The sequence below is a fragment of the Prinia subflava genome, chromosome 1 (assembly GCF_021018805.1).
Source record: "Prinia subflava isolate CZ2003 ecotype Zambia chromosome 1, Cam_Psub_1.2, whole genome shotgun sequence".
In the NCBI taxonomy this organism is placed as follows: domain Eukaryota; kingdom Metazoa; phylum Chordata; class Aves; order Passeriformes; family Cisticolidae; genus Prinia; species Prinia subflava.
The window spans coordinates 41251483-41266564 of NC_086247.1; the positions used below are offsets into that span (position 1 = coordinate 41251483).

At 34.5% G+C, this 15082-nt stretch overlaps 1 protein-coding gene across 9 annotated transcripts in view; it reads right to left on the reverse strand.

The window, feature by feature from the left end:
- SNTG1 (syntrophin gamma 1) overlaps window positions 1-15082 on the reverse strand; it is a 321667-nt gene that overhangs the window by 121700 nt on the left and 184885 nt on the right. For all 9 annotated transcript variants that reach the window (XM_063394382.1, XM_063394328.1, XM_063394391.1 and 6 more), the window contains 3 exons: window positions 9165-9222; window positions 6769-6812; window positions 6619-6660 (listed from right to left, as the gene is read on the reverse strand). In XM_063394382.1, the coding sequence (XP_063250452.1) occupies window positions 6619-6660; window positions 6769-6812; window positions 9165-9222 (144 nt within the window). The remainder of the gene's footprint in view (window positions 1-6618; window positions 6661-6768; window positions 6813-9164; window positions 9223-15082) is intronic.

Below are 15082 nucleotides of genomic sequence, written 5' to 3' on the forward strand. Positions count from 1 at the left end.
AAACTGTCAAAAGACAAAGACCCAATGTAGAGAAAAGAAGACCTAAAAATATGTACAGGTGTTAGATAACCCCTGGATTAAATTTTTTTCTTGGCACCCATTTGATTTATAGCCAGAAACAATGACATTTCTGAAGAGTTAAATCGGGTATTTTAACTGCAGGAAAGTCATCAGAAGATTATGCGTGTGCACATTTGCACTTCTTTGAGCACGCCTCCTACTTGGACTACTCCTGGCTAGTTAAATGAGTATACCTGCTCTATTCCTCCTACTGGTCTCTCAGGTTCACATCAAGCCATTAGAAATACAGAAGTTGCCTTTTAGAGGTGAACATTTGCTTTCACTCTATATCACATGGTTGTTACTTATTTAAAGAAAATATAACTGATGCCAGTTGGACAGTATTTTCTAGTCCTTATGAGTAAATGGAATCTTCTTAATAGTGACCAGAGAAGACAATTTCCATGCCCATAGGAGTTTTCATTCTGCCTACATTAAGTTGGAGAGTTTTGTGTCTGTTCACTTCTTCTGCCTTTTGGAGGCTATGTCCAGAAAGGAAAACACTGGTCCCTGAACTAAAGTCAAATTGAGGTGTAGCTCCAAAACAGGGAAATGCTGTGCATAATGAAATATTTCAAAAAGTCTTTTGGAGGGTAAAGTGCACACATATACAAATAAGCATGAAAATATTTCTATTTGCTTCCTAAGGAAGCTGAGAAACCTGAGCCTTTACAATAAAAATTCAGTGTAAACAAGGTCACAAAAAAGCATATTTGATGGTAAACACTTTAAATCCACTCCTCAACTGTTTCTTTTCTTTGCAGCTCAGGCTTTCAGAATTAATAGACCTGTATGACAAAGGAGGAACCAAGGGCAGTAATATGAAGGATGTTGTGCCGTAACTGGTGATTCAATCTTTCACTCTATCCCACTAAACTCTAATGGATTTTTGCTTTGAGGACTGTAGCTATGTAATAAGGAAATAACAATATTAATCATGTAGGCTTGGTATTAGTCATGATGGCATGTTCTCCTCCCTTCTATTAAAACTCAGCAGTAATGATGAGTTGTTTTAAAAGATGAAATCTTAATAAAATGACTAATAGATTTACAGGTGTCTTGAGAAAAATAAATGAAAATATAAATTAGGAAGACTAGCACATATTAACATATTTTAGAAGTCCAACATCATAGTACTTGAATAAATTAAAGTTTTTACTGAGTTTGGCACAATTCAAAAATTATTTAAACACTAAATACATAGCTAGATTAGAAAAGCAGATGAACACATATTAAGAATACTGCTCCAGGACACATCCAGGTTCCAGGAATTTCTACCACACAGCTGAAAACAGTAGGCTATTTACAGCTGCTAGGGTTTTTTTCCATTTGATGGACACTTATTTCAAATCAGTGCTGTAATATTTGACAGATTATTTATTTGCTCAAATTTCATGAGCATCAGGTTAATTCAATAACAGGTATTTTCATTATTTATGCCATGTCACTAGGGTGACATCAATTTACTATTATTATTATTATTCACTTCATTATTATTATTATTACTCAAGTCTTAGAAAACAGCAGCTGTATGGAAAAAGTAAAACTATTGGATTTAGAGAGAGTTTACATTTCACTTTTGAAATCAGGAGTTAAAAACTGCAGACTGATTATAGCCTTAAAAGCATTGACTGTGCAGCTTCCACATTTAAAGTCGCCATTCTGTCTAGAGGGGAAAGGATTAAATGGCTGTGCCATGAGTTATAAAGTACAGGATGTCTGCAACATGAGAAAGTGGTAATCTGTGTTTGCAGGTTGCTGTTATCTCTTCATGAAACTGCAAAATATAAATGCAGAGATACTTTCTCATAACAGGTTCAGAAGCACTTCATAGAATTCAGAGAGCTAAATCCAATAATAGCCTAGGTCTCTGTTTCATTGTTAAGGAAGCAAAGACAAAAACATTATTTATCAAAAGATACATCTGCAAAGTCAAGATGGAGTAAGATTTCAGATCATTTGGTTTACTAAAAGTACAATATGCCCATTCTTTTGCTCAAAAACATTTAGGAAAAACATTGCCAAAACTATTCATAATGAATTTTAAAAATCAGTTTGAATGAGACCACAGTTTTAAAGAGAAAGGCCAGAGTAAGGGTTTCATTAGCTGCAGATGATTGCAGTTAAGCAACAACAATCCCTACATTGTCATTTTCATATAACACAAATGACTCGTGGAGAGTCAGCAGAGTTACAGCCCTGCTGTGAATGTTGAGAAAAGGGGGAAGCAAAAGTTTCAATGCAGTGCACGAGGACATCTCAGGTGAGGAGGTTCTGCCGGAGAGAACGGTGTTTAGTGCAAAATGCAAGCAGTGGCTGAATTGAACCATGGTGCTACATGTTGTAGTTACCTTTACAGAAAATCCACCAAAGCCTGAATATCTACTCTGTCTTCATAGCTACCTGCCACTACATGAGCTTTTCCTGTTACTTTTCAAGGAATGCCCAAATGCCACATTAACTGGCAGATGTGAGCTGTCATTTTTCATTTGAAACATTACCTGTATTGTCCCAAAATAGAAGAAATAAGAAATTACTTCATATCCATAGTCATTTAATTTCTTCTATTTCCTAAGAGAAAAAAGTCCAGATGCTAAGACCCAAAGAGATATGTAGCCATAGTTATTGATACTACCTGAGAGGTTTTATTCACAATGTGAAAAACAAGACACAATCTTAAACATATCAATCTTCATCCAACTGGAATTCTAACTTGGCTCTAGAAGATTTGGTGCACTACAACCCTGAGCAGTAGATCCAACACAAGGTTTTTGGCAGTATCCACCTGAACTCACATACTCTCCTACTTGTAGGCACTCAGAAGCGGCTCAAAGGCCTTTCGCTCTCTCCCCAAATCTTGTCAATTTTTAGTGATGTACTGGCTAGACCCAGAATCACCAAAAACGTCCATACAACCGTATTATGTTGGTGCCTATCTATCCATCTTTATGTTTGGATGACAAACGGAGGTAAAATCTAGAAATGTGTTAATTTCCAGCCTTAAGAACAGTCATATCTATTGGGGTGGATAACCACATCCACTAGGTGTGTAGATTGACAAGCTATGCATTGTTGGACCTTATTAATTAGACAAAAGCAGAAGCTCATAGGTCTGTCTGTGAATAATCCTAATTTCAGTCTTTTAAAAATCTTGTTGTAAAATTTATAGGAGAGTCTACTGAAAAAGGAAAAAGTAAAACATCCTGAGTAAAAAAAGCCCAAAGTTGTGTATTTAAACAGATACAATGGACTCTTGTTCTACATACAAATTCATACTGCATTTTTTGGGCTGAAACTGCCAGTTTGAGAGATGTTGAGAGATATTTTTAAAATAATAGCTAGTTTATTTTTTTTCTGCAGCCTTTTCCTGTATTGAGACTTCACCAGAGAGAGCATGACTTTACCTTACCACATGAGAGCTGAAGCAATGTTATGTTGTACTCAGCTGGGGCTCTTTCCAACCCAAAAGAAACAACAAGCTGACAGTCAGTCTTTGATAGAAACTCATCATGTGCTTTCATGGTATGAACAACATTTTCACTTTCTACACGCAGAAAACTAAGCTCAAGATTAGGTGATTCACCTGAAGCTAAAAAATAATCACAAAGGAACCATGTAAAGGATTCCAGTTAGGTACACTAACAACAGACTAAACCTACTTATCTAGGCTTATGAGAGTCTATAGGTCCATCTATCTGTCTTTCTATCTGTCTTTCTTTCTATCTGTCTTTCTATCTGTCTTTCTTTCTATCTATCTCCCTACCTACCTATCTATGTGTCATGTATGTCAGAAGTAATGGAAGACAATAAAGAGAACAAAGTGCCCACAACATTAACTAAGATTCCTGTATCTTGGGGAAAGATTCTCCCTGCTATGAAACATGCCATGAGTTTCATTAAACCACCTAGTTTTAAAACTCAAATCATTTTACATACATACATATATACTGTCTATATACAGTATATTGTATATACATATACAATATACAGATATTGTGTGTATATATATACAATATGGCTATCAGTAAAGCAAGATGAAGTACCAGGGTTGACTAATCATCAATTTCATACAATAGGCTGAAGTGATTATGCCACACATTTTTTCACTGCAGAGCTATGAAGATATGACATATGCTTAAAAACTTTCCACAAGCAGCAACAGGTTTTGCATGTAGGAAAAGAATGAATGCTCATCAAGTCTGAATTTTCTACAGGTATCATCAGCATTACCCACTGAAAAAATTACACGCTGGTTTATAATTAATATTTTCTAAGGCATTAAGACAACACAAACACTAACATATCCTTACAGAACATTGTATGTGCTAAGCCTTAATTAGGTACAGAAAAAATCAGAACAAAACAAAGCTACAAGTCCAGGTGTCTTGCAGAGCCATTTCAAAAGTATCTGGATGCAGTAAGGGTTGAAAATTAAGTTTCAACTCCTGTTCAACTCCCTGCTGCAAGCAACCAGGCTCCAAATACTTCTATTTTCTCTATATTACCTTGAGATTAGAGCTACAGATGAGCTACTAGAGCTACAGATCCTGTATTTGATAAAGACCCCACAGGACAGGAGTCCTGGAACAACTCAAACTGCAAAGGATGTGCTGCAGGCAAAACCCTACCTGTGACTCCTGCTGGCACACCAGCTGATGTACTTATTCTTTACTGAGGGCTAAGCCTAAACCCACAGGTTACTGCAAAATGCAGAACTATATATATTACACTATAGCAGCTTTACAACAATTTTACTCCATAAACATGTAGCATATAACAGTGAACATTTCTGTTAAAAAATGGACTATCAGAGTTCGTTTAGTTTGGCTTTTTTATTTATAGTATATATTTATAACTCTTATGCATATTTTAGTTTATAGGATGTCATATAGACATTTGATCCTATTTAAATATTAGTAAATATTTCCTATTAAATATTAAAATATATTCTTAATTAAAATAAGGATTTAATTTAAAATTTATTTGCTTCTTAATTCCTAAACCATTTGCAAATACATAAATGCACATTCAAAACTAGTAAGATACCATTTTTTTATTCATAGAGAATTATCTACAGGGAGTTTAAGATATGGATTATGTTAGATAAAGAAGGTATAAATAAAAATTTAACATGATAACACTTGCTACTCTATGTCAATCCTCCCTTTCAGCTTTTCCAAAATCTCTTTTCCTCCCATGAATGTGTTTCAACCTTATCATAAAGAGCCACCAGATTTGTGTACCATTTTGAGAGGTAAGAGAATGTCTCAAAAACCAGAAAATAAAATTCTGACAGCCTTACTAGTTTTCAATATGCATTAAAGTGTACAAGGCTACACATCTTTGTCATGTTTTGTAATTTCAACATTTAAATTCCAACATTTAAATCCCACTGAGAAATTTGCCATATTAATGCATATTAAACAAATCAACAGCAGCAAACTTATAAAATATTTACAACTTGATCACTGTTGCACAGACAAAGTTTAAAAGCAATATAAATATGACTATTAGCCAGTATGTACAGAAGGGGGGGATGAAGGCTCTGAAGAATGAAGAAGGATTTGCAGTGCAGATTTCCAAAAGGAAACAAGTGTGCAAAAGCACTGTGAAGAATAGTGCAGTGATCTAATCCTTCAGCCTGCACTGAACTTGTTCATTAGAACTTCATCTTTATTAACTCCTGCTCTCTATACCTGAACAACAGATGTTTGATGATCTGTCATATAGCAGAATGCTGGATGAAACACAAAGAGCATCCTTGAATTGGCAAAGAGTCAGCAAGATAAGCTTTCAAAATATCAATACTACATTATTTTAAAAATACAGGTAAAAATGTTATGGAGCTAAACAGGATTTAGAAGAAATTTCCTTGGTAATCTTCTATTTCCAGCATTGTTTTCTGAAATAAAGGGTTTTCTGATTCCCAAAGTACTTAAGAGTCAAAAAGTCAAGTATGACGAAAGTACATGATGCATTTAGCAAAGCTGATTCACCAGTGGAACCAGCCTAATACAGATATATCAAAAATTTCTTCTCTAGAGCATATCTCCTTAATAAAATTTTATTTTATACCCAAAAAGACAGCATTTTAACTAAAGGAGAAGAGCACTCTCATAGGGAACAGCAGAGGATGAGTGGCAGATGAACAGTTTTCTCTCATTTTTTAAATAGGGTTAAAAGTGACCAAACAGTGAATCTCCAACATAGTGCAAATTACAGCTGTTGAAATTAAAATGACCCCACACAGCCAGAAAGGTGTAGCACTGCTGAAATCTGACAGCTATTAGCTGGAAGAAGAAATGCTGGAATATGTACAGCTCAAATCTTCATAATAAAACAATCACCTTTAATATAGAAAAGCCTATCTGAGAAGAGCAATTACACAGGTTTAGGAAGAAAAGATTGCACTTTGTTGCTTGTCATGTTAGAAGGTAAAGTCATATTTGTTTAGGAATAACAATAAAACAGCTGACACCACTGCATTGCTATCAGCGTACACTATCATTTCAGCAACTATAAAAGACAAAAAGTAGACTGAAAAACAGAAAAGCTCACCACTTCTTCATGCCTGCATTTTCTCACATTAATTCCATTAATCTGTTATTAAAAAGATAAAGAGAAGACTTACTCTACATTTCATAAGCATAGATTTCATTTCACTTTTCTAGAAAAAATTCAGACAAAATAATTTGCAATTTTACTCACCTGTAGAATTGCATCTCCTATAAAGAGCAAACCTGAAAGTTCCGCTGAAAACAGAAAGCATATTTTTCACTCACTCTGTACAAAACATCCAACATTTTTTGTACACTAATTCTTATTTAATTTAATGTTTTTGCATAAACTTTTAAAATTTTGAACAAAAACATAATAAAAAAAACAACATAAAACCTACAAATAAATTACTTGTATTTTCTTTTTTAAACCCAAAATACTGGTGTATCAATATTACAATAAAAGAGGTTATTCAGCCCAAGCACACGACTATGAATCTTCATCCATCAGTCACTAGCACCTTTCAGGCCATCCTGGTAAGGTGTGGCATATTTTTCTGAATAGAAAATGATGCAGAACTAGGTCTTACTTGCCTGTGAGAGATCATTTCTTACAAAGAGAAAAAAGCAACATGGAGTCTCCAGAGCTACTTATGAATAATACATTTAACTTTTAAGCTTTTACCGAAGATAAACAGCCCGTTAGATCCTGCATCTTTGATAAACTCTGATAAATAACAGGGACTATTAATGCTGGATAACACTTACATACACTGAAGAGCTAAAAAATCAACATATTGTAAAAAACACCAGGAAAACCAAATGTGATTTTTAAAACCACGCTGCATCACAAAGACATTTTTAAAATCTAATTCTACCTGTATTCCATTTCAGAGCTATCTCATTTAAATACACCTTATAAGCATACCAGAAATATAACAAAGATTTTTTAAAGTGTCTATAAAGGTGTTAATAACCCCCAACATGAGAACTAAGGGATATTAACAGATTACATGCAATTATTGCCTATAGTACTGCACATCTTCACAGAAGATACTGTATGAAAAAAGCTACCATCAGACTTGATCCAAAAACTTTAATATTTACATGGGCTGTAAAACTGGACTCAATATTGACATAAATTATGATACTCAAGCCTGTGTTTGGAGGAATGGTCCTATTAGCCATATTTAACAATGGATGATTAAATTATTCCAGGACAGACTTCTGATTTATTTTGAGGCACTGGCTTTGGGTCAAACAGCATTTTCTGTATCAAAGTTCTCTAGTCCAGGAACACAGCATTCCTGTGTTCTTTGTAAATCTCAAGACAGCAATCTCCTACAAAAGAGATGTCCCTCAAAATTAGCTCTCTAAAACCAGCAGTATTTTTGGTGAAAGCAGTAATGAAGATTGTATCACAGCTAGGTATTGGGGCTGGAAACAACGCAACAGCTACTGCAGCAAAAAAATAATGACAAAAATAAAACTGCACTTCAGTGTGCTCAATTAAACTTAAGTATATCTTTCTTCTTTTTCCTGCAGTGTTTAATAGCATTTTAATAGCAACTACATGTAATATATGCCACATATTTGTGTATTAGTTACATGTATACTGAAAAGAATGTAGTCAGAAGCATAACTTGCTAAGGTCAACCTTATTGTCTTCCTTAGGGGTTCATTCCATGCTACTCATTCTCCCTAACTCCAACTTTCACATCTACCTTTCAGGGTTGCTTTTTGGCTCTCCATGCTGATTCTTCCATTCCTCTCTTTATCTGAGTGGGTGAATATAAGCTATTTTTTTTTTTTTTTATGCTGACACATTTTAGTTGAGGAGAAGCTGAGTTCTAGAATTATTGCATTACAGATGGATGGAAATGTTTGCACTTCTGGCCTTATACAAATACATACAAACATAACAAAGATATTAAGTACACAATATCAGTAGTGGTTCCTAACCCTCCTCCGTCATATTGTGCACATCTTGAGCTGTTTAACTATTATCCATGTATCATTCCAATGTTTTCAAAATGCTGCCAGTTAAAAACAATACAGAAATTCAGTGCCAGCTCTGTTATTATTAAAAGTAAGCATGGTCAAGACTTTATGCAGTACCCTGTCTCAGTACTATCTGACTAACCAGCTTAAAAACCCATGCATTCTCCTGCTGTGTTACCATGATTTAAGACCCAAACATTTCATCTGTTACAGCTTCCAGAAAACAACTACTGGGCAGTCAAAGCCACTAAATCATTGCCTTTTGTTAAACTTGTTAATCATTTGTTTTCTACCAATACTTTCCTATTTCTCATCTTAAAAATAATGCTTCACAATAATCTTTCCTAAAAAAAAAAAAAAAAAAAAAAAAAAAAAAAAAAAAAAAAAAAGTTGAAGACTTTAAAAACTATTCCAAATAATCAATTCTGTACTTTTTCAGAAAAAGTTTCTGAGGAAGACAGAAAGATCATGAGGACATGGGGGAGAAAGGGTTGGGTTCAACAATAGTGTTTGTTTAACACTGACTGAAGAATATCAAGATAAAATATATCTATCTTTAAAGGGAACATTAAAGTACAGTGTAATAACCTGATACCTGATACCCACCTCTTTGTTCTTTGGAAATCTTAGAAATGACCACTGGAATATTATGTTCTGCTCCACCCTGAAAGCAGAATAAATTACAATCTTTGTCAGTCACTAAAAATATCTTTTTGCTGAAAGTTACACCCTTTTTCTAAATGCAGTTTTTAGAGAGACTGAGCAAATAACTCTGATTCTGCACTTCCTCTTTTTTTAAAGAATATTTAATTGTCATTAATTCCTTATTGTCTCACATAAAGAAGTTCTCAGTTGCCATCATTAGTTCAGTAAGTGAATTCAGAACTCTACCAGACTTGAAGAAAAAGGACATCAGTTTCTGTGAATTCTGGAGAGCCTAATGCATGAAATGTGTCCTGTAAAAGCAGAATGGACATCCAACTACAATGGCAACCACTGTGACCACTTAGTTTTCACGCTGGCAAGAAGGAGGTAAACAAAAGCACAGGAAAGAAGGTTTGCACTTTTCCTCTTAAAAGAAGCCTTTATTTGTTTCTGTCTGTCACACAAGCACAAAGAGTGAGGAAAGCAGTGGCATAAGTAACAAGGAACAGAAAAAGAAGCATTAAGAAATGGAACAGTAGGTGTTCAATAAATGGGGAGAAATAAAGGAAAACCAGATGATAGTTTCAACAATCCGACAACAATTCAATGCTGTTGCTTCATTCAATTTACCCTGTTGGGACTGGAAACGTTTATGGTGCTTAAGAACAGAGTAATAAAAATAAATCTTAAATGAAAAGGAAATTCAAAGGAAGGTAAAGGCAAATATATAGAGAGACACAAATACATTTTCGTCCAAGAGCATCAAAGCATGCAGTCAAATGCAAGCTGTACACATTCAAGTTACCAGAAACCAATGTCTGCCACACTGTTACTTTGCCTAGGAGTCCTAGTTAAGGGTTTGCTTGCTTTTCTTTTCAGCAGACAGATTTTACTTTGGAAAAGATGGCTTTTTTAGGTCCAGGCACCCAGTGTTAACTTGTGAAAAGGACTGACATAGGTATTTCAATGCCGAAGAAACAGCCCACATCCTTCTTCATGCAATATTGAAGTGTTTGAAACTGAACAGACTCCTGTACTCAACACCTCTTTCTGTAATGGAATAAAGATTAATTTCCTGTGAAACCACAGAATCTTAAGTAAGATAAATGTTCCTTTTGCAAGTGGCTATCAATGGAAATGGTCCTAAAACCACTCAGTTAATAGGGATCTCAGTAATATTACAACAATTATATGTCTATAGGTACAGTTCTATTGGCATTGCATGAGATGAGTGCTGACAAGCATGGAACATATCAGTATTTCTAGCACAGACTCAGTATTGACTCCACAAAAACCAGAGGCTATCATCATTTCAGTTAGGCTGAGAGATTTGTTCACACTAATTAAATTGTAGCATTATCATTTGTTGAGTATCTTTCAGTAGTTTTCACCTGAAGAACAGCAACAGTAAGAGTTGGCTTCACTGCAGACGAGTTCAAGCTCAGTAAATTTGTAAGTTTTAACCTATACCCTTCAAATTTTCTAGTCACATGCAGATTTAAATTCTTCAAAATTTTTCAAAGATACAGAAAAAAATAACTGTGACATTTCTTCCTAAGCTTCCAGTGTTGCACACATGTTGCACTATCCAGGGTATTTAAAGCCCAGAAAAGAAGTGTAAGGTTTAAAACAGCCTCCCTGTCTCCTTAGACCTGAGGCTTCATTAAAGTAGGAAATTAATTTTATTACTAAGCCACCCTGCAATGCACACATGACTACTCCTCTCTCATTGCACTGGATCTACCTAAATCCATTTACATTACAGATCTGAGGAAGCTTTCAGTAGTGTCCTACTGAAGAGAAATATCACTTCTCATTGCATCCGAGTCTGACTTGTATGAAGGCTTCTTTTTAAATTAGGAAAAGGATGTAGTATACCTGCTATTCTAAGAAACAAAAAATTAAAACTGGAAAGAGGAAATAGTTGACCAGCTATCTGTACACTGTCACTGTTGGCAATTTGCAGCACACTGTATATATTCTGCCAACATCTTCTTGAATACAGCCTCAGGTTGACACTGCAGCCTTGCATCCTGTATTATCCATACTTGATTCTCTGTCCTGCAGAGGAAAAAGTGTATGCATGTCTAAAATGTGGTTTTACAGTCTCAAGGGATACTCTTCTGAAGAAACCTCTGGGAACAGAGGCAACTTTTTCACTGCTTTAAATTTTCTCTTCCTCTAGCACAGCCATGTAGTTATAACCTCAGACCAGAGGATGGACAGAAATACATCAAATAGTGGTGTTGAAGACTTAATGGCTCAGACTTCTACCAGACTCTAACAATGACCTTTGTCAAGAAAATTTTCTTTGTCATTTTTTCTTAATCAGGGACAAGCCTGGAATAACTTTGTCCACCTGCAGAGTCGGCCCTGCTAGAAGAGGCAGAGGCAGATCTGTTTGAAGGTCACTGTCCTGAATGTTGGCCACTACTGGTGAGAGGTCACCCACACCTCCTTTCCAAGTGTCACATTACACACTCCTAAAGACTTTTTCTTATCCCAGTTTTTATGTGTGAGGGTTTTTTTCAGAAGTTTTTGACATATGAAAAATAGGGCAATTGAAAACAGCAACTTTTATTGTCAAAGGCTGGGGGGGGCGGGTTTGGTTCTAAGTATAAAAAGGAAATTAATTCTTTATTTTCTAAAAATAAGAGTTTATAAAAGATCAAACCAATTGTTGGACTTTCCCATCATCAGAGTTGGACAGTGTAGATGACTATGACTTCATTCTAAAAGGAAGCGTTTCCACTAGTGAAAAAAGCTTTAAGGTCTATGGACACTGAATTTTTTGACTGAGTTAAATTGGAAAGTCAAACAATCCCAGAAGATCTGTGATGCTGTTTGCCATTTTAAAAGAATGATCAAAACACAGGCAGGATAGTGGCAGTGCACTGAGTCCTGGTAGCCAGAAGTCAGACTGTAACCAAAAATCTCAATTTATTTAATGAACTATCAATTCTGTTGCCTATTTCTTCAGGAACATTACACTCCATTTATTGAAAAACAGGATGCTCTTTCAGAAATCATAACTGAGCAGCAACTTTTGTCAAGGCTCTGCATCTCAAACTTGTCAGAGATGTGATAAATGACTGAAATACACTTCCCAAATTCTACATCTATGTCTGTGGCTATTCCTTCACACACAAACATTTAACCAGAGGCTTCAGAAAAGAGAAAATAATTCCTTCAGAAGAGTGTAAATCAGAGCAGGTCTGCTTCAAATTCAGTCACAAGTTTCACCACTAACTTTGGCTAAGGTGTACAGCCAAACACCGGGTTTTCAAACCCTAAAAGAGTGGATTATAAAAGTGGATTACAGATTATAAAAGTGGATTATACTCTATTTTTTAAAGGACTGAAGTTTAGGTCTCAGAAAAAACTCAACCTTATAATCAGGTTGTTTTTTTTTTTTAAGCAGTTAGCAAAATCTCTGATTTTTACAAATATAGTTGGAATACCCAGGTTTTAAGAGAAGAAAAGAGTTTCCCTCATAGACAAGTAAAAAAATAATTAGTTTAATTTTGGAATCAATAACAATTTGTCCTCTATTCTTCAGAAAAATAATAAGGGTTCAAAATACTTGCAGTGGGATAAGACATTTTCAAAATTTATTCAAGAGAAAGCTGAAAGGTGACTTTTTCATGTGAGATTTCTGACAGCAAATGGATATTTTATGTTAGCAGAAAAAAAACCCCGATGTGATAATGCCCCAGCCCAGATTGCCGAAACAAGGCAAACCCATAACAAAGCCTAAGAAAGTATTCTAAAGTCAGTGTCATTAATCACTGTACCGCTGTAATTAACACCTTAGATGATCAGCATCCTCTGACATACACCACAGCCAGAAAGCAAGTCTTTAAATAACCCCTATCTTGAATTAGTCTGGGAGCAGTAAGACAGCAGAAACTGCTGTAGTTGGAGGTGCTATGGAAGTTACTGACACAAGGAGGAGACGCCTCAGTCCTCCTCACTCCTTCAGGGTGACGTGTAGACCTCTGCTTTCTGGCACAATTTCAAAATAATTACATTTCTATTTAAGATTAATAACAAATATTTATTAATATTAAATCTTTATTAAAGTTCAGGAATCTTACAAAACAAAAACATAGCAGCAAACTTTTATTCGTCCGCAAGATGAATGACATGATTGAGTGACACATTTTAAACAAAAAATGGCACTTTTCAGAGTATTTGGAACTGACATGTCAGTTCATGCCATAAATAACAAGTCCATTTCAGTCTTTATTAAGTTTGCCTGCTAAACTAAAAAACAACAAAAATTACTGTAAGTTCCCATTTTAAGTTGTTTCTTATACTAGTTTAAAATTATAATACTAGATTATATTATGTTTTTAGATTGTGTTGACTATCCAGTTGCTCATCCATCTTTGTGAGAATGTAGAACTATGAATAAAGAGACCTGCCAAAAAAAGTCTCACATACATTAATCTTTTTAAAAAATATGTAATTTTAAAGTAATAAATCATACTATTTGAAACACATCAAAAGAACACCCTGGACCACAGAATTCAACCTGTCATTTTCATTATCTAATCTATGCCATCCAATCAAGTTTGAGTTTCCTTTTTTTGAAGATAACTCTTTGCTCTTTAATGACATTTTTGAAGGGATTTCATCACCTGATTGCTAGTTATTTCAAAAATTTAGAAATTGTCAATTCACACCTGACTTTATGTATCTTCATCTTTCCAATACATTAGTTAATTTTGATTAAAATGTCTATGATATAAAATAATCCTAGGAAACTAATATCTTACTCTAAAAAGTTAATAATATAACTTTGCTAATTTAAGAAAGACCATTACACATTAACTATTTGATTTATATTTCTAAATGATATTTTATTTTGTGCAATGTACATAATACTTAAATAGTATGATCTTGAGATTGTAAGCAATGCTAATTCTAAATGATAACTGATTGTAAAGTATATGTAAAAATCAAGTTTATTGACTCTCAAGATTTGCTCTCCAGTCACCTGAAGTCTTTACTATAACCAGTTATTTCTTAGCAGCATCAAAATAAAACCTCATTTACTCATATACTTGATTTTACACTGACACGCACCACTTCATCCTTATGTACTGTACCTATAATGTACTGTGTACTGTAACCTATAATCATACTGGAGGAAAAAAAATTAATTTTGTTGACCAAAATGATGAGAAACTTTGGTGACAAAATAGCAATTAGTTTCCCTTGAACAGAGGTCTTTATGGGTCAACAAGATAACAGCAAGCACACTAAGACATTTTTAAAAATTAATATTTCTATTCAGTTATATTCTTATCAATGACAACACAAATGCACATTAATCTTTCTTATGAGCCACTTATAAGGTCAGTACTAGCAGATGTTCATAGGGAAATCTATACTTTCACTTTATCTGTATAATTTAGGCCTCTTTGCATTCATGTGAAATACACTTTATTTTTTCCATTGCTGTCTTGAGACTGAGAACTGCTGTGTTTAGAAGATAAAATTAATCTTGTGTTGTCTAAACTCAGATTCAAAGCTAAAGTAAGGTTTCCACAATCATAGATTACAATGACAAAAATTATTAACCCTTCCTCCCTCTCTGAAAAAGGATCACCTACACTTGTTACATTCTTAAATCTTACTGACAAAAGTAAAAACATGGTAACGTGATAAATTGCTGCCTGGGTTTGATCAACAGAAAAACAAACAATACAAGCACACAATTACACTTTCTGTCCCACTAATGAATTGCAGTGGATTAATGTGATGTTTGTGGCAGAATTGATGATGAACTTATTGGCTGCCATGTGCCTGCCACTGTAATTTATCATTCATTAATAACTATTTAAATGAGAGAGGAGCTGAACACAAGTGCA